At 48.9% G+C, this 22,396-nt stretch overlaps 1 protein-coding gene across 2 annotated transcripts; it reads right to left on the minus strand.

Moving 5' to 3' along the window:
• Window positions 1-860: 860 nt before the first annotated feature.
• LOC129125801 (SLAIN motif-containing protein-like) lies at window positions 861-22,209 on the minus strand. Of its 2 annotated transcripts, XM_077186210.1 has the most exons (9): window positions 22,044-22,209; window positions 18,776-19,470; window positions 9,842-9,975; window positions 7,047-7,196; window positions 4,676-4,816; window positions 3,775-4,092; window positions 2,882-3,019; window positions 2,496-2,802; window positions 861-1,888 (listed from the first exon to the last, which is right to left on the minus strand). In XM_077186210.1, the coding sequence occupies exons 2-9, from the start codon at window positions 19,447-19,449 to the stop codon at window positions 1,822-1,824; spliced, it is 1,929 nt and encodes a 642-aa protein (XP_077042325.1). In that variant the 5' UTR covers window positions 19,450-19,470; window positions 22,044-22,209; the 3' UTR covers window positions 861-1,821. The 2 variants fall into 2 exon arrangements, with proteins under 2 accessions (XP_077042325.1, XP_077042326.1); XM_077186211.1 differs by lacking the exon at window positions 7,047-7,196.
• Between the last annotated feature and the right edge of the window lie 187 nt (window positions 22,210-22,396).

A 22,396-nucleotide genomic window follows, 5' to 3' on the forward strand; every position in this document is an offset into this window, starting at 1 on the left:
CTGCTGCTCTGCTCAGCGTGGAACTGCATCCAGTTCTGCATCTCCACAGCCAGCCAGGCTGGAAAACACAGAAACAATCCCACCTGCCTGAGTGGCTTTAACTGGGACGTAGCCTTCAACTAGTTAATATCTGACTCTTTCAGGACGTGTCCTGCACCTACTGTTACATGTCCATGGAGGAGCAGCAGAGCTTGACTCAGGTGAGTGGAGAAAGGCAGTGCCTGGAAAATCCACTTTGGAACACAGGGCACAGAAAAGGGAACAGAAGCCTCCAGTAACAGAAATCAGATGTTGCTGCTCTTTTACCTTTCTGTGCCCTGGGAAGATCAGTGTGAGCAGGGTCCAGCTGTGGCAGCAGGGAGAGGTCTCAGAAAAGTGTTCTGGATGAGGGAAGAGCCTCAACAGGGGAGTGCTGGCACCCCATGGAGCTTTATCAGGGTGGGAGGGAGAGAGCAGCAGCTCCAGCTGAGCCTCCTGGGCCCCTTCTCTGCCCTGTGAGTGCTGCTGGTGCCAGCCCTGGCCTGGCAGGGCTGGGTGCTGGCACAGGAACACTGCTGGGCCCCTCACAGCACTGGGGGCACAACTGTCTCTTCCTCTTTTCCTGGATCACAAGAGATCCCTGCAGTGCAGAACTTCCCCTGTGCTGCTTCCTGCCTCTGTTCCTGCTCAGGCCACGTGTGGAGGTTTCAGAAATGGCACACACTGAGTGCCTTGTCCTGATCCCTGAGGAATTAAAGGTAAATCTCACTCCTTGCATCCTACCAGACTTTACTGAGGCCCTGTCTATCCTTGCAGAGCTCTTTCCTGTCAGGAGAGGCCTCGTTTGTGGCACAAAACTCACTGTTGGAATAAAGCAGATCTATTTCAGCACCATAACATTTTATTAAACTACACTATCAAAGTCACATTGATGGCAGGGAGAACATTGCTATCAGTGCATATTTCCTGGACTAAGACTGTATTTGTAGCATCCAGCACTTGCTGAGAAAAAGGACACTGGAACAGAATCCTTAAGAGACAGTAGAAAACTTCTACAAAAGTCAGGGCAGTTGGGAACCAGCTGAGATCTTCAACACTTCAAGACAAAGTTGTGAGGGAAAGGGATTTTTAAAAATTTACTCTTAAGTGGTGTTGAGCTGACTCAGCTGAGGTAAGGTGCTGGTGCCCAGCAGTTTTTAATGGCATCCCTGTCCCTGCCTGTTCACACCCCACACAAATATTGTGTACTGCTCCTCGTGACCTGTGCTGACACCTGGATACAACAGCTCAGTGTTCTACAGTTATAAAAACCTGCTGCAGCTCTAGACCAAACAATAAAAAGTAGCAGAAATACATTCTATACAGAAGTAAAAAAAAAAAAACAAAACAAAACCAACAAACCAAACCCAGTTGAATTCCAGACAAATATTAGAGTACATCAGGTTGGGTTTAAAAAGTCTCAAATCTAACACCTATGTCACTATTTCTACTCCCCACGAGCTCTGCCACAGCACCAGCTCAGAGCTGCTTCTGGCACTGAGGACACCCCCAGCTCTGCAGCATCCCTGGGAGGGGATGGTGACAGACCTTCCCCAGGGCTGCAGCTGGGGTGTGGATGAAATAAGGCTTTTCCAGTCTTCCTGGGAAGACTCAGGGTTCAGTGAAGGGTGGGAGCTGTGTGTCCCAGCCCCGGCTCCTGGCAGAGCAGAGGGAGGTGGGAGGTGTGGAGAGCACAGAATGAGGGGTATGTACAGCAGTCTGCAGGGACAGGGGCTCGGGGCCTCTCCCAGTGAGGTCATGCCCAGCCAGCTGGGATCTGCTCCACAGAGGTGTTCTGGGCTCTCAGTAGCACCCATCCTTCCAGGAGTCGTCCTCGGGGGCCTGGGGGGTCTGTGCTGCCTGGAGGAACCTGGGGGGACAAAGCAACACGTCAGGGACAGCTCCAGGAAAAGCCTTGTAGTGGACACAGGTTTGGGGCTTGGGTTACCAACATCCCCCTGCCATGGGTGAAGGGTTGGGTGATGCCCTGAGCATCAGCAAACACCAACTTGAGGCACTTTAAGAAATTCAGTGGCTGTTACTGGATACTTAGACATTGACATCTGCCAAATTAACACTGTTGTGACTTCAGCCCGTGACTGAGTCCAAGAGAAATATTTTTCCATGCAAATACAACTGAACACATGAAAATTACTTGGGTATGCAGAGTACCGATATAAATTAGGAAATTAAAATTTCCCTTTTTCACGTTTTTAAAGATTTCAATGTAAGCTCTAATGGGATATTAAAGATCAACAAGCACTGGTTGCTTATTAGTCTGGTATCAATCATATCATAAAAACTGAATCAACTTAATTTCCCTCACTAATGAATTGTAGCATAACAGCTGTTAAAAAACCAGCAACAAGAACAAAAACTCCAAGTGGTGTTACACCACTCCCCATGCTCTGCTTTCTCACATGAACTTCATGGCATGAAGTTAGCACAGTGCCAAAGAGCTCTGCAGCCCCTCTCACCTCCTGGACGGGGGCGGTGCCTTTCCCTTGGGCACGGCCACGCCTCCCACGCCCGGCCGTGCTTTCAGGGCAGAGCCTTTGGCCACAGTGACCACGGTGCTGCTTCTGGAAGTGCAACTGCTGCTGGGAGAGCCCGTGTGGAGCTGTGCCTTGCGGACTGGGGGGACAGGAGCCGTGTAGCTGCAGGGCTTCCCCACCTGCCTGCCGGGCAGCAGGGAGTTGGCTCCCGAGGCCGCCTTGGGCTGGCGCCCCGTGAGCGGGGACTGCGCGGCCCCCGAGGAATACCTGAGCTTGCTGGGAGTCAGACCTGCAGGGACACAAGAGCACCTCAGAGGGCTGGCTAAAGGAAGAAGGCAATGGAGACGTGTGGGAGGTGAGGCACTGACCTGCTGACCGCTGCTGAGTCCTGGGGATGCGGCTGCTGGGCACCTGCAGGTCGGACTCCAGGCTGCGGCTGCTGCGCACGGCCTCGAGCGCGCGCAGGCTGCTGCGGGCCAGGTTGGGCATGCTGTGCCTCAGCTCCTCTGAAAGCAGACACAGCCTCAGCCCCCTGCTGCTGCTCTAAGGCTCTGCAGAAACCCATGCACTCCAAAGCAGAGCAGTCTGTACCTAGTTCTTAGCTTCCAGTAAACAGCAGTGATTTTGAGACCACAGGATAAGGAGGCTGGAAGAGACCTTCAAGATCATCCCATCAACCCAGCTCCACCATGATCACCCCCTAAGCCACATCCAGAGATGGTGACTCCACCACCTCCTGAGGCAACTCATTCCAAGGCCTGACCACTTCTGTAGGGAAACAATTGATTCTAACACCTAACCCGGACCTCCCCTGGTGCAACTTGAGGCATTTCCTCTTGTCCCTTCACTTGGGAAACGGCAGAAGAGAACAACCCCCGCCCAGCTGCACCCTCCTGTCAGGAGCTGTAGAGAGCAGTGCTGTCTTCTCCGAGCCTGCTCTTCTCCAGACTGAACAACTGCAGCTCCCTCAACCACTCCTGGTGCTCCAGCCCCATTACCTTCTCTGGCCACACTCCAGCCTTTCAATGTCCTTTTTGGAGTGAGGAGCTCAGAACTGCACACAGCACTCGAGGTATGCCCAGCAGAGGGGGCAATCCCTGCCCTGGTCCTGTGGCCATCCTGCTCTCGATCCGGCCTCTGTGTCCCTTGGCCTGGACCCCTGGGCACCTCCCACCCAGCAGCGCCAGCACTCCCAGCCCGGAGCCCTGCAGAGGGATCCGTGCGTGCCAGAAGCCCCGTCCCTAGCTCAGATCGCCCTCACCTTCGCTGTTGGCGTACTTGAGGCGCTCCTGCATGGGGCTCTGCACCGCCCTGCGCGGGGCGCGCAGCCGCGAGGCCGCGGCCCTGCCCAGCTCCGCGCCCGACGAGGGCGATTGGCAGCGCGGGGAGCTCAGCGGGGACGGCGAGTAGCGGTGGGCGCTGCGCAAGGACAGCGAGCAGTCGCAGTCGTCCTCGTCCTCCAGGCTGTAGGTGTCGAATTCCTGGTCGCTGTAGGTGCCGCGGCGCAGCGAGTGCAGGGAGGCGCTGGAGCTGCGGCGGGACACGGAGGCGGAGCTGGAGGCGCAGTCCTGCCGCAGGCCTGGGGACACGGGGAACACGGGCAGCACCAATTCCAACAACACAGCCCGAACGCCAGAGCAATGCTTTGGTAGTGATTTGTTTCACTCTGGAAGGAGGGTCAGGTTAACACCTGTCCTCTCCAGACTCCATCAGCAGGAACAGCATCACCTGCATCAGCATTGCTTAATTACAGCACTGGTTAATTACAGCACTGGTTAACATTCAGGGGACCTGCAGTGCTCCCTAATCCCTCCTGAGACTGTGGACATTGCCAACAAACTCCAGCAGGTTAAGTAGGTACAGGAGTCTAATCTACAGGTATGGGAGTCTCATTTAGAGGTTAAATCTTTTAGTTTAATTCATTCTGCACCCACCAGCATTTCAAAGGTGGAAACAAAGATTTCAAGTCTGCCTCCCATGAAAACACACCTGCCTATGTGGCACCTGGGTTATTTACAGCTTCTCACCAGTTTATGCCGTTATTGAAGTTTTCCTGCCTGACAATATAGAAGCAACTTAAAAAAAAAACTAAACAAAACACCAAACTCAAATAAAACCCCCCAAAAAACCCCAACCACTCAAACCAACCAAACCAAACTTACTCTCTTCCTGCAGCCGTGCCATGACCTGGACATCAGTGAGGTCCTGCAGTTTGTAGCCCATGGAGATGGAGTCGTCCGAGGTGCTGAGCTCGCTGTCCACCGAGGACTGGGAGCTCAGGGCCGAGTGCATGCTCAGGTACCCTGGGGGAGAGGGACACAAACCCAGTCACACACCCACAAACCCACCAGGAGCAGCAGGGATCTATCCCAGCAATGCAGCAGTGCAGCTGTGAGAAATAAGAATTTAGAAATTCCAATGCTCCGTTTCTAACCTGCAGTTTTCAGGTGCTTTTCAAACGAGGACAGTGAGGCTGACTGGCAGGAAGCAGCTTGGTCAGTGCCCATGTAAGAAATTCATTTTACACCTGAACTTCACACCTGTGTTTTCCATGTCAGCACTTACTCTCTTCCAAGCTGGTTGAAGAAATCATGTTGGGAACCTGCTGCTTTTTCCTGCCTGCTGCATTTGATCACAGTTGGAAAGGGCTGCTCAGCTTTGCTGGCAAATAGTTTATTTTAACATCACTGCTGAGTATTCAGGAAATGCCCTGCCTTCAAATTTTCTCAGAACATTGCAGGAAAACTGTGAGCTTCAGGAGGCTGAAATAATACAGTGACACAAGTGTGGCTCTACCTTAAAGGTGCATCTGGGTGTATGCTGCACAAATACACACTCCAAGATATTGCACTATAAAATCCCCTTTCTTTCCTCCTGGTGTCAGGAAAAGACTGTAAGAGTTGAAATAAATCCATCCTCAGCTGGGCTTGCACCTGTAGGATGTGGTGGAATGAACAAGCACAGGTTTCCTGCTGTAATTAACAGCACATTCAACACTGATTAAAAATCCAGCTGGACCTTGAGACCAGCTTTCTAAAAGGCAAAACTCCCAATCCAACTTTGTTTAGTTTGGCTGTTGCATTTCAAAATGAAGGTCTAGTTAAAAATAGCCAAGGAGGGGGAAAAACTGCTCCTCCTTCCATCAGTAAAGCTGAGCTGATGATGGTTTTCAAACAGAAACCACATCTGGGCTTTGTCAAAGGGGCTGGTTTGGTTTTCAAGGGAAGTCAGTTAAACATTTTCCATTTGAAGGGTAGAAAATCTGTTTTTTCTTGGAAATAAAAGAAGATTTGGGTCAGTCAGATTGACAGGAAACTTTAAACTTGTCTTAGCACCTGCACAAGGCACAGGGAAGAGGCACCTGAGATGAAGAACTCATCATGCTCTGAAAGGACAAAGCCTGTCCTGGCCCTGCCCTTCCACCCAGCACATTTGCAGAGGCCAAAGACACTTTGGTTTTACTCATCAGGAGCTGCTTCTGGGTGAAAAGGTGCTCAGACACCTGGATTGCCCCCCAGCCTCATATGAAAAACAAGAAATTGCCTTAGAGATGTTTCCCTGCAGAGCTCAGCTGGCAAAAATCCTCAGTCCTACGTGCATCCTTTTGTTTGCAAAACAGAGATAAGTGTTAATTTCTATTTATAGCAGAAAATCAGACCTCAGAAATAAACCTGCACCTGTGAAAACAGCCACAGGCAACCCTTCTTTTTTCAGAGGGAAAAAAAGTTCATTTAACATCAAGTTTGGAGGCAGAGACTGTTAAACATGCTTTGTGTTTTGAAACATGCAAAGTAGGGTTTAGCAATTTCACACAAAACAAACAAATAAGGACGAGTCCTTTGATAACAGAGCCAAGAGGCAAAGCCTTTGTACAGGGAACAGCAGGAACTGCACCAAGGACAACAACTGGAGCTCCTGGAAGGGTATTCCTGCCTCCTCAGGCACAGGGAGGCTGCAGGCCACAGCATTTTGGAGGAGCTTCATTATCAGGCTGTAACAAGAGTCGTGGCTGAGCTGCCTCTAAGGTAGGGAATCTTCTCCACACACAATTAAGGCTGAAGGAAAACTTTTGGTATTTTGTTTTAGCTTCCCACTCAGGCAACTGAAGGCTTTACCCTGGAGGCTTTGGCAGCTTTTTGTTCCCTGCATTAATCAATATTCCCAAGAGAAACCTTCCCCAGAAAACTGAATCCAAGTGACTCTATAAAGATCACATCTGCAGTCTACAACTTTAGTCAAGAGCAATATATTTTTGCCCCAACAGCTGCTTTCTATTTTAAGCCACTTAAAATTAGTACAATTTATAAATATATATATATATAGGGAGAGAAAGTAGAGAAACCCAAACCAAGAAATAACTACAGGACATTTAGAATGCAAGGAGGTTTTCTCCCACACAAATGAAACCTGGGTGAGGAAGGGAGCAAACAAAAAGGGGAAAACACCACGAGTGGCCATGAGAACTTTTCCCTGTGCCAATCCCTACCCCTCCTTGCATTTTAAAGAGCCCAGTGCTGCAGTGCCATGCCATACCTGAGCTGCCACAGGTTAGTAGTGCTTTGTTAGTCGATTTGAGGTGCCCAGGAGAGTTTAGTGCATTGCTACAGGAGCCTGCCTCGGAATTCAGGTTATGTGCGCTGGGAGATGCCAGGGGGCTGCAATACAGGTTTTTCCATCTACTGGCTAGAAGGAAAAATACAAAAAAGCCACAAAGGTTAGCAAATTATATATTTTGGAAACAGAGAGCAAGATCAAGAACAGGATTAAATTCTGCAGCAGAGGTATTTGCTGCTCCCTGCCACGTTGCAGGGAATGCAGCAGTGCCCAGTCCCCCACTGGTGTCCTTTAACTGCTTCTGTCCCCTCTGAGGAACTCCAAGAGGAACTCCTGACAAGCCTGGCCTTGAAGAAGCCAAACATTTCACCAAGCTCCAGTGCTGGATGGATGACTAGTTCCATCAGTATCTGCCACTTCTACACTCCCTTGTCACAGACACATTTTATGGAAAATCCTTTCCTTAGGATTGTTCCTCCTGAGAAGCTGAGAGGCCTCAGAACAAAATGTAACCAATGTTTATCTGCTGCTGTGGGATGCAACAGGTGCATCTGGGATTGGGCTCATGTGGTTGTTTCTAATTAATGGCCAGTCACAGTCAGCTGGCTCAGACTCTCTGTCCAAGACACAAACCTTTGTTATCATTCTTTCCTTTTCTATTCTTAGCTAGCTTTCTGATGAAATCCTTTCTTCTAATCTTTTAGTATAGTTTTAATATCAAATATATTATAAAGTAATAATTCAAGCCTTCTGAAACATGGAGTCAGATCCTCATCTCTTCCCTCATCCTCAGACCCCTGTGAACACGGTCACACCCCCTCATTTTAGAGAGCTCACTGAACTTTATGTTACAAGTGTGTTATTCTGAATTTTTGTGATGGAACAAAGACAGTGTTAAACCACAGAAATCATGCCAATCCAATAAAATAAAATAAATAAAAACCAGCTATTTGAATTAAACTCATTCAGCCCACACACACTCACATGTTCACAAACGAACCAAAATAAGGCAGGTGGCAAAACCAAGTACCCCCATCCTTACTGGAGGTGGAAATAAGCAGCTACAACATTGAGGAAATTACTCACACCATGATCTGGAGATACTCAAAGGTGCTGCTCAACTGCACACAGAACTCAGTTCTCCCTACTGTGAGAATATCAGCTAAGAATATAATGAAGATTTTAAGAATATAATGAAGATTCATCATATTAAGTTTTCTTTTTTTTTGTTTCTCCCACAAATATTACCAGGTCAGACTAAGCACAACTGAAACCTGATACATTTCAGAGAGAAAAGAGGTAATCAAAGAGATTTCATTCAAATTTCTAAGCACAGATGGTTTATGAAAGCAAATGAAGTTTGTTCTCAAAGTCTATTCAGTTATCTCCAATCAGGAATGCCAAGGTTAAACTCAAGAGTAGCCTGAGATCTCAAGCAGTGCCAAACACTGTTAGAATGAAAACTAAAATAACCCAAACCAATCCCCAAAGCAGCCACCTCAGACTGCAAACCACAGGGCTCGAATTGTTGGTTCAAGTGAAATCAGAATTTCTGCATTCCCATGGAGACAAACCCTCAGACAGCAACGTGAGGACCCAGCTGGGGCTGCATTCCAGAGCTCAGGGATATCCATGAACTTCCAAAGAGTGACTCTCTCAGCAGTGTGAACATGGATATCAGGGATATCCATGAACTTCCAAAGAGTGACTCTCTCAGCAGTGTGAACATGGATATCAGGGATATCTATGAACTTCCAAAGAGTGACTCTCTCAGCAGTGTGAACATGGATATCAGGGATATCCATGAACTTCCAAAGAGTGACTCTCTCAGCAGTGTCACTTCTCCACACACTGCTTTTGTTGTCTGAAGGTTCCTGAGTCCAGCGGGACAGAGGAGACTGCAGCACATGCCTGCAATAATCCTGCAGCTGCAGCAAGTCCTGACCAGGAGAGCTGCAGGAGAGGGAATCTAGAGAAGGTAAAAAATAGTTCCTCATTCCTTTCCAACCCCTCAGGGTCCAGGCTGTCAGGACCTCAGTGTCCTGCCCATTTTACACAAACCTGGGGGCATTTGGGCTGACACAGGCAGGACATGCACCAGGTGCACTGCAGGTGATGCAGGACAGAGGTAGAGCAGAATAAATTCATTTTTATCCTGTGAACTGCATCTGTTGTGAGAGCTGTCCCACCACTGAAAGCCCAGGTGGAAAAGCAAAGCCCCAAAGGCAGTCCCCAGAACACTGCCTGTGATCAGAGATGTCCCCACTGCACACAACATTCCAGGTTTTTATTTCAGGCAGATGAAATCAGGGATTTCCCCTCAGGATTAACACAGCCCACAGCCACCAGGAAGTGCTTTTAGGGGATGATAAACTGGAGGAAAAACCTGGTTTCCAAGTGACACCATTTCCTCAAGTTTAATATTTCATTGCTGTAAGCTTTGAGCAGCAGACAACTTCTTCACCTGGGTAAGAGCAGCTGGGAAGATCCAGCAGGAATATCCAGTAGGATATCCAGAGGAGGAATCATCACCACTAGGAACACTCAGCACCAGGAGTTCTTCTCCAGCAAGAAGCTGCAAGAACAGTTTGCCATGGTTCCTTTCCCACTCCCCAGCAGCACATTTTTTCCTCTACACATTTTTTCCATTTAAAAATGTTTAAATATTAACAAAACTTAAAAATTCAAGAGCCTGACAACACTAAGCTCGATTTTCCTGCTTAGAATGAGATTTGCAAGGGAGCCCAGAGCAGCAGAGGCTGCAGCTGCCCTACCTTGGTCCAGCCTGTTGATGAGGGTTCTGCAGGCAGCCTCAATCTCAGGGCTGGGGTTATCCAGCACCTGCCGGCACCACTTCAGAGGAGAGGCTGTTTTCTCATCCATGGATTTCCTTGGAGACACATAGAGCCTTTGCAAGGATTCAAAGGAGACAGGAAGAAATGCTCGTTAATTCAAAGCACACAGCTACCAAAGTGCCATTTGCTAGAGTGTAGCCATGAGGAACTAACAGTTACCCAAATTAAAAAATTCAGGTTTAAATAGCATATTATGACTCAGTAAGAAAATTTACTGCCACAACAGGAAAATCAATGGCTTCACAGAGAAACCCAGAGGCTCTGCAAGGCAAGGTGCCATCCTAGGCTACTGCAACAGTTGTTGGAATACTCACCTATCTCTCCCTCCACTGCCCTCTTCCAAACCCCCCCCTCAGAGGCAGTGAGGGTGTGAGGTGCTCCTAACTTGAGCTGCAGGGTGATCTCCTTCCAGGAGTTGTGGTTGTTGTTTAAAAGCCTCTGGATGTGCCCTCCCAGCAGCTCTGAGACAGCCAAAGGTGCATTCCCAAGTTCCAGGGATAAACCCCTTCACTGGAGGATTCAGACATTCCTAGACAGGCAGGAAGTGTGGCTGTGCTTTATCTTCCCTGTAATGTCAGATACATTCTCCTGCAGCCTAAGTGTCTGCCACATCTCTGACACTTCCACTGCTTTGCATGGACACCCAAGATCAGCCTTATGGACAGGCAGATTTATTCATCCTCAACTCCTGGATTATTTACAAGGGATGGGGTGGAAAGCAACATCTTCACCAGATTTCAAAGCAGAACATTCCTCTGAGAAAAGGTCAAATCTGGAAGAGCCTTTGCTATAAAAGCAACTCAAGTATTTTATTTACACATCCCACATTTGTATTTTTAAAAGCAAAAAGCAGTTCCCTATTTTTTAATGTTTTTGCTGTTCAGCAACGCATTCAAAACTTGTAAGGGGAAAGAAAGACGAGTCCTCTGTACCTCCAAAACTGAAACTGTTTTTAATTCTTGCAGATCACTTGAAGAACACCCTGGTGCAGAGGGCACTGAGACCTCGACCCAGATCTGGAGCCTGAAGGTCTTCAAGGTCCCAGCCAGCCCAAATTCTTCTGGGATTCTGTGATTTGTGGACATCAGGTTTGGCTCTCAGGTTCCCCCTCTCCTGAGGCTCTGAGGAGCTGCTGGCACAGCCTTCAGCTGCTCCCTCTGCACTGGAAAATCCCCAGCAGCAGCTCCAGGAGCTCCTGGGCCAGCCGGGAGCTCTCCCATGCACACAATCCCACAGCTGCTGCTTTCCCACCAGCACCTCTCTCTCCTGGTGCTGCTTCACCTCCGGAACTGCTCCCAGCTGACAGAGAACCCTCCTGGTCACCAGCAAACACCCATAGCCATACCTGTATCCAGAGCATTTCCCCTTCCTCAGGCCAAAATCCAGTATTTAAGCATAAAGTAACCCTGGGGGTGGAGTTAAGACTTCAAGAGATGTCTGCCTGTGCTCCAGTTGCCTCCTCCTCTCTCTCCCAACTTTTGTCACTCCTGCAGCAAGGTACACAGAGCCTTTTTGCTCCAATTCCTCACTCTCTCACAGCCAGCTCAGATCCAACCCACAGAACACTGATTTCCTCAACAAAACCACAGTAAATCAGCAGGAACGTCAGTCATTATCCCACTCATTCCTGAAAACCTAGGTTTAAAATACAGAGAAACACTGTGGGACTTACAGCTGTCAGGTGTCCTGGCTGGAACACCAACACCTGGCCAAGACAGAACACAAACAGCTGGGATATTGAAAATGTTGTACAGGTCTGCCTGACCTACTGCCCTGGCTCCTGTCCTGACCCAGGCAGGGGTAACAGGGAATGCAGAAAGCAACACTCCCCAGACATGGCAGTTTTTGGGGCTATGAGCACCACTGCATGCAACAGCTCTCCAAATACTGTTTGTCACCTGCAGAAGGACATTTATTCTCTATTTCTGTTTGTCACCTGCAGAAGGACATTTATTCTCTGTTTTTTGACACACCACTCCTGACTTGCCAGCCCTGCCTCTGGCCAGAGCCATCTTTTTCAGGGAACAGACTCAGCCTCTTTAGTCACAACTCAAACAGAAGCTCTTCCCCACCAAGGTTTACACAAACCCAAATGCAAATAAAAAAATCCAAAGGCTAATTGGTTATTGATAAAATAAATGCTGAGGAATGAATGCAAATATTCCTGACTCTCCAAAGGTACCTCTCAGGACAGACCCCCCAGCCAATCTTGCTGCATTTCTGCATGGATAAATGAGCATTACAAGCACTCAAATCCAATCAAATCCAGGAAGCAAAGTGCTCCCTCTCCCTGGATTTACTGTACAGCTCAGACCACAAAAGGAGCAGTAAAACCATCAGACAAAAAAGAGGCCAACAGCCTCCTCAGGGCAGGTCAGGCTGCTCTGCACATATTCCAGGTTCAGGGAGAGAATCCTGCCCAGCTCCTTCCCTGCTCCATCCCAGCTGAGGATGGCAACACTTGTTTGCTTGGCAGTGCCATTCCCACATGGGGCAAAGCTGTGGAGTCCTCTGGGCTCTGCCACAGGACTCTGGCTTTTTCTGCTGACAAATCCATTGGCAAGAGAAGCTCTCACAATTTCCCCAAACCCAATTAAGTGAACACAGCTCAATTCTTCAGAGCACTGACAGGCAACTTAGTTTAAAACAAAAGGAATTCTGGTTTGATTTCACAGCACCAGGATTCCAATTTTCCTTCTGCAGGAGCTTTGGGAAGGGCTCAGCACCCTGATTCCTCCAAAGGTGCTGGCACAGCACTAAACTAAAAGCACCAGCCCCTCAAATATGTGAATGTGAATATTTCTCTGGCCATATTAAGAGCCAGAAGTCACCTTTTCCTAGGCTCAGGAAAGTCCAGTGAACAGTGGAGGTGCAGAGGGCAGTGAGACCAGAGGCTGACTTAACCCAGCCTCACATCCAGGGAGCTAAAACCTTGGAAAGAGGGTGGGGTGAAAAGGTAAAAACTCTTGGATTTGTTTAAAAACAGTCAGAATTTTTCCTTCTGGCACTTTCAGCCTCCAGGCTGCTTGACTTGCCAGGGGAACTGAATCCCAGAAGCACTGGAAAAGCAGGGGCCACCCCAGAGTCAGGCAGAGCTGAACACAGCCCTGCTGAGGACCAAGCCTCACCCTGCAGTCTTTCCTCAGCTCAGCACTTTGGGTGTTCCCTCTAAATGTCTCTGAATGTTTTCTTTTGTCAAACTGCAAATGAAAATTGGTTATTTAGATACTTACAAGGCCTCATACAAAATGCACAAAGTAAACATTTGGGCAAATATTCCCAGTTTGATGGATTGGGGGTTTGTTGTATAAATTATTAAGTACAAATGAGATTTTATTCAGCTTCTGAGAGGAAACCCTTCAATAACAAAGTATCTTTACTTTCTGCTTACTAATGTTTGTGTTTACCCTGTAAAACAGAGTATTTTGTGACAAACATCTCTGGTAAGGACCAGTGCCACAAGGATTTTTCTTTCATTAAGTTGTAGCCATTCACAAATAAATTTGTGATACACTCTGCACTTTATTCTGACATAATCCAGAGCACTAAAACCAAGGAATATTCCAGAGATACTACTTCCCTTATGGAATCAATGTCACAGAAGGATTTACAGGAGTTAATGGCCACTATTGTTGGATTTTGAAATTCCTGCTTTAAAAAAACCAAACCCCAAGAATGCAGGAAACACAACAACTTTCTCAACTTGCACAATGCACCGAGAAAAAGCATCCTCACACTGAAAAACTGATCAGAGCAGCTTTAAGAGTGAAATCCCGGGAATTTTAGATCCTGCTCATGCAGAGGATCTGCAGCAGAAATCTATAAATTGTAAGAGCAGAATTCAGGCTGCAGAAGGCTCTAGAACTAGTGCATTAGGGAATTAAACTGAGCGTAAAGCAAAGGCCATTTCTGAAGACACAGCTTGGGTTATTATCCATCTTCCAAAGCACTTGGCACCAGTGTCTGCAGCAGCTCCAAAAATGGCAATCACTGCACTGATTTGCAGACCTCTGAGTTATACCAACACAGCAAGTAGAACTCAAACAGCTGAAAGGGTTTAGAACGATTCAGGTGTATGAAATGCACCTCCTTCAAGTGCTGAAAGGCACGGAATTCCTCTCCAAAGCATGGACTTCAAACAGGTAATACATTCATTTTCCTTTCCTTTACATATCAGACTTCAGAGAGTTGATTTTCAGATTTAGTACTCTGCTTATGCTGTGTTAATCTCAAATCTAAACACTCCTGCTGAACAGAAATCCTAACACAGACAAGACAGGAGTAGAAAGTCACAGTGAAACAATAATATCCAGGTTCTGAAATGACAGAAACATAAAAGGAAAAAATGGGGAAAATCCTGTGGAGAACACTCCACACAAAAACATTCTGCTGTTAGTCCAAGGAGAGGACTGAGCTTTATTCCTAAGAAATTGCAAAGAGAGGAAAAAATGACACTGCAAAGACACTTTCTCATGTCTATTTAGGGACTAATCCTGCTGAACAAAACACCAAAAAATCAGTCCCCAAGTCAGAGCAGCTCCAAAGCTCATGTTAAATTAATCTCCTGCCCCAGCCAGCAGCCCATGGTGATGACAAGGCAGCTGGGGTGCAGCTCCAGAGCGTGCTGTGAACACAGACACACACACAGACAGACAGACACACACAGACACACACACAGACAGACACACACACAGACACACACAGACAGACACACACAGACAGACACAGACAGACAGACACACAGACAGACACACAGACAGACACACAGACACACACACAGACAGACACAGACAGACAGACACAGACACACAGACAGACACACAGACAGACACACACACACAGACAGACACACAGACACACACAGACACACACACACAGACACACACACACACAGACACACACACACACAGACACACACACAGACACACACACAGACAGACACACACACACACAGACACACACACACAGACACACACACACACAGACACACACACAGACACACACACACAGACACACACACACACACACACACACACAGACACACACACAGACACACACACAGACACACACACACAGACACACACACACAGACACACACAGACAGACACACACACACAGAGACAGACACAGACACACACACACACACCCAGACACACACACACAGACAGACACACAGACACACACAGACACACACACACCCAGACACACCCAGACACACACACAGAGACAGACACAGACACACACACCCAGACACACACACACACACACACAGACACATACACACACACACCCAGACACACACACACACAGACACACAGACACAGACACAGACACACACACACACAGACACACACACACAGACACACACACACAGACACACACACACAGACAGACACACACAGACAGACACGCAGACAGACAGACACAGACACACACACAGACAGACACACACACACACCCCAGCAATCCTGCAGCAGGCCCAGCCTGCTCCCCACCTCTCTGGCACTGACCCTGAGGATTTCCCTGCCTACCCCTGATTTCACAGAGATGTGAGGAACGGGAGGCACAGCCTGCAGCACTCCCAGCCTCAGCCAGGCCCAGCCAGCCCTGCCATCAGAAGCAGCTCTCCCTCCCAGGCCGAGCTCTGCACGTGATGTCAGCGCCAGGCAGGTTCTGCCTTTCAGCTCTGCCACCAGGGACGTTCCCACAGAGCTGCACGGGGCTCTGAGCAGCTCCTGTACCCAGAGATGTCCCAGCAGGGCAGATGTCACCCAGCACAAACAGGCAGCACTCACCTCAAACCAGTCAGGAAAGCTTTGGAGAAGTCACTTGTGCATTATTTAATGCAACAGAGGTAAAAACACCTGATAAAACGATCAGTCTGAGAAAACAGGACCTTGCAAATCGCTGTTTCTAAGTCATGTAGGTCTTGTCAGCAGCACCCTGTGACCAGGAGAGATCCCAGGGAAGCTACAGCACAGCCTGTGAAGGGTATAAATGGATTACTCAGACACTCTGTAAGTAACCTTCTCCCCCAGGCTGGAGGCACAAGGGGCTGCACTGGTAGAATTCCTGGATTTTGTGCAGCATCATATCCTCACTTGGTGGAACTTCCCCAGAATTTCTCTCCCTATCTCTGATGGTACAAGCAGCAATGGTTTCCTCCAGTACACTGAATTAAAGACTTAAACATGAATGTAGAAGAGGATCACTGGACACAGAGCTCAGGCTGAGAATTGCATACCCAGGAAACTCCTGCACTGGCATTTCTGAGAGCACAACACACTCCTGCTCCCTGCAAACACCAATTCAAGGGCACCCCACTTGCTGTGCTGAGCACGGATCCAGGCAGCAGACAACTCAACACTGAGGAGAAGACAGCATGACCCAGTTTCAGTCAAGAGAGAGACTTTTGGGAATGAGAGCAGCAACTCAGGGATTCACCTGAGTGCCAGGGATTCCTTCTTCTTCTCACCCCATGGAAAAACCCCAGAATGACAAACACTGGGGAACACAACCAATGTAATGCTATCAGCAGCAGATCTGGTTTGCTCCCTGGGTAAGAGGGAATTTGGATAAAAGCCTTCCCAAAAAAGCTCAGGAGCTGCCCTGTGCTCGAGTCCAAGGTGAGCATCACTGAGCTCCTCAGTGCCAGAGCCCAGCTCCATGGCATTGGTCTCCAGGATATTTACAATTTTGAGCAGCTATCTGAGAAAGGGAGCTGAGGGAGCAGCCCAGGCCAGGCAGGCCAGGGCAGAGTTACAGCAGCTGGGAGTGGGCTCTGCCTCGGGTTTCACACAGCTCAGCCGCTGCAAACACAGCTCCAAAACACAACCTCAGAGCTGCTGACCAGGGCAGCTGCACAGACACTTCTGACACTTCCAGCTGAATAAAGAGAATTATTTCAAAACAGAGAAGGGACTGAGACTCCACCTACACCTGCAGAGAACAGCAAGAAATCCTTCTCCAGTCCATCCTCCTTCCAGGGAAGAAGGATGTACAATATTTTAAAAAGGATTGCAAATACACAATACACTCATCCATTCCCTCTGGATTTGCTCAATCCAGGCGGCACTAAATTCCCCCCATCAGCAAAGCCACCTTGTTAGAGCTGATCCTAAATTCACAGAGAATTAAAGGCATTTGTTGGGTTTTCTTCTTGTTTGCTTTAAGAAAACCCTCCCTCCCCTCCAAGCAGTTTACTGGTTCTTGCTGTGGGAAAGCACAAACACCTGCAGGAGCTGCATGTGGGATGTGTTTATGGAGACAGTTTGGGATATTTGGCAGTGAGCACAGGCACTATTGATTGTACACAGGATTCATTCCCCACTTTCAGAACGAGCTCCAGAACAAGAAGCCACCACTAAAAGCAGCTTCCTGTTTCAGCAGGTTTGTTTGACAAGAGGAAAAGGGAACAGATGGAAGTGATGCAGCACAATCAAAGATAATTTATGGAAACAGCACTTGCACAAGTGCTCTGGATCACCACCCTTATCCAGCTCCTCAGGGGCCTCTTTGTCACAGGTTACCCTGTTCCTACCAAATCTGGCATAAAACAGAGCTAAGAAAGCCACAAGGATCCAAAAAGGGGCAGAGTGAAGGGTACCTGGGAAAGAAGGGCCTTACCAGCCACCAACTGAAGGAAAGGTCAAAGAAGAGAACTCCTGAGCACAGAATCTCTCCTGATACTCTGGGCAGCATCCCCTGCCTGGATAAATCTCAGCCTCTGAGACTCAACAGAATTTGAAGACTCTCCCCTGTCACAGGCTCTATAAATGTGAATATAAACCTAGCTGCTTCCATTAACACAGAAATAATAAAGTTCATCTTCCATATGCAACCTGTTAAATATATTCCCTTATATAGTTTTAAGAAATCTGCTCAAAATGCTGTTTAGGTATATTCAAGAGTTCCAGTGATCAAGTATTTGGGTTTCAAAAGTACACTTGCAAAGAAAAAAAAAAAATCCTGTTTTAAATGTAACCTCAAATTCAGGCTGGAGCTGATGCCATGACCTCATTGAGCTCCATTCTATTAACAAAAACTTTACCTTCCCTTCTAACAGCTAATGAATGTTTGGAGCTGAAGGTTTGGTTTGTGTTCAGCAGCCCTGTCCTTGCTGCCAGATTAATCTGGCTACACAAATTTGAAACCCAATTTGCAGAGCCCTGCGGCTCTTCCTTCCTTGCAAATTAACAACTCCGGGTAAAATCTCAAGTCCCAGCTATTGCAGGAGCTGGAATAAGCCTTAAATTTTACATTTCCCTTGCCCTTCCAAAGGTTGTTAATGTACTGATTCATAAAACAAGTTCTAAACAAGGCTGGTGGTGGAGGGGAGAGTCCCAGAGAGTCGGGTCAGTTAAGGATTACATCATTGATCTGGTTCAGTTCATGTCTCTGAACAAAAGAGGTGCTTAACTGGAAAGAAACAGCCTCCAGGAGCTGGGAATGGTTTGTCTCCTCAGGTCCTAGCAAAAGGCACAAATTCTAGATGGTCTATGGATTCTTATTGACAAAATTGTTGTTAAAATATGGTATTTGACAGTTGTATACAAGGTTTAAAAGCTCCACTATTCATTCATCTGCATGTGCTATATATAACTAAACTTAGAGGGAAAGGAAGCTGCAGCAGTGGCTGGAAGGAAGGGGGAAAAACCAGCATCTACAGGTAAACTTATTTTTTAAAACATAATGGTCTGGCACAATGGACATAAAAATAAGAACAGTCACTAATGAGAACTGCATTCTTGCTGCTAAAAATCCAGGTCCTGTACAGAAATCAGTTTATAGCTTTAAAGGAGTTGCTCACCTAACCACAGCACATCCCTGTCCCCCAGGCCTGGGGGTACCTACCAGCAATCCTCCTCTTCAGGGCCATTTTCCAGTTCTAACACTTTGACTTCATCCAGATCCGCGTGACTCGGAAGCCCCTCCAGATCTGCACCCTTTTCACCGGGGTTCTGTTCATGGATCGCAGTTGGGGTGTGGATCCCTGCCATGAGCAGGCTGCCCAGGAGCTCAGCGCTGGCACTTGGATCCACAGGCGAGGGACACTGGCCATTGCTGTGCCTCTGCCCCCCATTGGGAGACACCTCCTCGGGGGCACTGTTGCAGCTGTATTGCACTGGGGCATCCAGGGCTCTTCTGAAGTTGTTCTCCCCTTCCTCCTGCCTCATCTTGCTCAGCTGGCTGTGCAGATCCGCCATCAGCTGCAGCTCCTGCTGCTCGGCCATGGCGTTGATGCTGTTGTTGATCTCCATGCCGTTGAGGCCGGGCTCGCGGTTGTCCACCCCGGCGCGGATGTCCCCAGGCACGTTTGTCCCCAGCAGGCTCCTGCTGCTCCTGCTCCTGGCGTGCTGATTGTCCAGCTCCAGCCTGCGGACCAGCTCGCGCAGCTTCCGCACCTCGGGGCCCACGTCCTCGGGGGGCTCCGGGCCCATGGCCGAGTGCTCGGGGGCGTCCCTGCCCAGGGCCGGCTCCAGAGCGGGGTCCTGCTGGATCAGCGGCGCGTTCCCGGGCACCACCATCCTCCGGGATGCCCGCTCCCGCTGCAAGGCACCAAACACAGCAAAGAGCCACGAGAGCTTTAGGCGAGTGGAATTCAACACCAAAAATTCTGGCTTTTCTAAGCATCGGCTAATTACACTGGGGTGGAAGGTGTCTGAATTTCATCCAAACCCAAAAAGAATGACTGAAATTAGGGCTGAACATTGCAAAGCCCACAAATTCCTCTTTTTGAACTGCAAGGATGTGCACCTGTTCTGCTATCAATGAGTTTAATAGAAGGAAGCTGATTTAATCCCCCACAATAGTTTAGTTTCCATCTGTTTACCAACAAAATACTTGAGAAAAGCACTGATGGAGCAAAGTCAGGAAACATCATTAACAAGGTGCTGACGTCAGACAACAACAGTGTCAAGAAAATGGTGAAAACATCCTTTGTTCATTACCAGGTTTATCCTGGAAAAGCAGAAAAAACTTGGAAAAATTTCTGTATCACCTTATGCCAAAGTAACAACAGGAACTGCAGTTACTGTGGTACATGAAAATAACCTTAAGTAATGTTTTTACTGGTGTATTTTCCTGTTAAAATTGAAAAGAGAGGCGTGCAAATGGGGAAAAATAAAAAAAAACCCAACTTAAGATTACACACTCCACTGAGCCAAAAAACCCTGAAGTGCATTTCACACTAGTTTTACAACATGGGCAAACACTGCTTTTCCCCTCCACTTGATTTATGTGAGTTCTCAGTTTCACTGGGCACATTCATTTCCAAACTGACTCTTCACTGAAAACCCCTAAACTAACGGTCCATGGAGGAGTAAAACCACAAAAAAAAGATTTAAAAAAAAGGTTAAAAGTAAAAAAAATAAAAAGGTTAAAAGTGAGAAATCCTCTCTGTTTTGCAGAAGGAAGAGAAGAGGGGGTGAGACAACACAACTAATTCAAAGTTTAAAAATTGATGCACTTGTTACAACTGCAATCAAACCCTGCCTTTTTGTGGCTGTGGATGTTCTTCCCCCTCCCTCTGCTGCCTGAAAATGTCATCTGTTTTTAAGTGACAGCAGGCAAAGGAAACCACAAAAACTCAGTGTCACACAAAGCAAGGTTACAAACAGACACCCCCATAGGTACCTCAGCATTATTATTTATTTTTAGGTACCTCTATTATTTAGGCAATTGTAACAGCAACAGCTGGGTACATTTCTTTTAAAATACATTTTGTTTTGTTGGGGTTTTTTTAATTGATTTTTTATTATTATTTTGGTCCTCTATCTGCAAGATGTAAATTTTCAACTTCCACTCAATTTAATAGAAAAATACAAACAGCCCTTAGGAAGAGCTGTGGGGAACAGAGCACACTTTCCACCCATATTCCAAACCTGTGCCTGTAAGCAGCACTGCTGAAGGCATTTTGCTTTGGGGAAAGGAAATTTATTGTGGAGTTACCAAGCAATCCCATTCCCACCCATGTGCCAGCTTCAAAAAGCTCCTCACGTGGATTCCCACTCCTCCAAACCCATAGGATCCCCTCGGGTAACTGCACTGAGATTTCCAAAGAGATCTCCGAGGAAGGGGCACTGTGATTCCCAGAGATATCCCAAAGCTCAGCAACTCTCAGGATGCACCAGTGGAGCGTTCTAGGAGTTCCACTGTCCAAGCAAAACAGTGGCTCAAGGAGGGAATTAAGGAGATGGGTCACCCAAAAAAATTGGTTCCCTTCCAAGGGTGAAGAGCTGCAAAAAAACCTAACGTGAGGAAAAAACACACACGCTGAGGGGAAAGAGCAGCTGAAAAGCGTTCAGTCTTTCCCCACAACCACTAAGCCTAAAAACCACCAAAAAAAAACCCCCGCAAAGACATGCGGGGGAAGAGATACAAACCTGTGAAAGTTAATTTCATCGTGTAACGGGGGGAAGAAATAAAATACGTTTAGAAGAAGGCAAAAAGGCGGCAGCCGTGAGCGGGTCGGAGACAATAATTCGGAGTTTGCCGAGCAGACATCCGGGTGTCTCACCGAGGGTAACGGTCCCCTCACCCCGCGGGCTGCCAGGGCCGGGGGCTCGGAGGCTCCGAGAGCTGCAGGGGCTGGGAAGGGACTGGGGGGGGCCTGGGGGGGCTTCCATGGGGTTTAGGGGGTCTTGGGGGAATGATGGCCATGGGGCTCACGGGGGGTGCAGGCTCTGGAGAGGCTTCGGGGGCTCTGAGAACCAGGGGGGAGGCTATGAGGGGGCTGTGGGGGACTCTGATGGCCATGGGACTGCGTGGGGGGTTCTGGGGGGCAATGATGGCCGTGGGGCTGGAAGAGCTGGAGGGGAGGCTGTGAGGGGGCTGCGGGGCTGTGATGGCCATGAGCGCTGTGAGAGGGCTCTGAGAGGCCGGGGGGTTGTGATGGCCGGGGGGCTGTGGGAGCTCCGTGCAGCTCCGAGAGCCGGGGGGGTGAGGCAAGGGACGGGCTGAGGCTCTGAGGAGGGCTCTGAGCGGGCTCCGATGGCCGTGATGGGGGAGCGCGCTGTGCGGCACCGGCGGACGCGACCCCCGCGGGGGGCACGGGCGCGGCCGGTCCGCACCGAGCGCGGCAGAGCCGAGCGCGGCGGGCACCTCCCCCCTCGGACGGTACCTGGATGGATGGATGGACGGATGGACAGACGGCCGGACAGGCGGATGGCGGTCGGTCGGAGGGCGGGCGCCCGCCCGGTCGGTGCCGGTGCCGCCTTTCTCCGGCGGCTCAGCCCGGCCCGCGAACGGCGGGAGGCGCCGCCTCCGCCCCTGTGTGGGGAACGGGGGATGGGGGCGCTGCGCCTGCGCGGGGCCGCCTCAGGCGGCGGCGGGCGGCGGGCGGGGGGCGGCCCCGGTGAGGGGCACGGGAGTGAGGGCACAAGGGCCGGGGCAAGGGGGGAAAGGAAGTGAGGGGGAATGGCGGTGAGAAGGGGAAAAAGGGGATGGATGAGGGGGAAAGCGGGGAGTGATGAT

The sequence above is a fragment of the Agelaius phoeniceus genome, chromosome 14, assembly GCF_051311805.1.
Source record: "Agelaius phoeniceus isolate bAgePho1 chromosome 14, bAgePho1.hap1, whole genome shotgun sequence".
NCBI lineage: Eukaryota > Metazoa > Chordata > Aves > Passeriformes > Icteridae > Agelaius > Agelaius phoeniceus.

Coding starts and splice junctions, on each gene's coding strand:
- LOC129125801 (XM_077186210.1), bottom strand. CDS start 19,449: ATGGTGGTGCCCGGGAACGCGCCGCTGATCCAGCAGGACCCCGCTCTG. Junction 7,197..9,841: donor CATCAACAGGCTGGACCAAG/GTAGGGCAGCTG, acceptor TTTTCCTTCTAG/CCAGTAGATGGAAAAACCTG. Junction 4,093..4,675: donor GGCACGGCTGCAGGAAGAGA/GTAAGTTTGGTT, acceptor CCGTGTCCCCAG/GCCTGCGGCAGGACTGCGCC.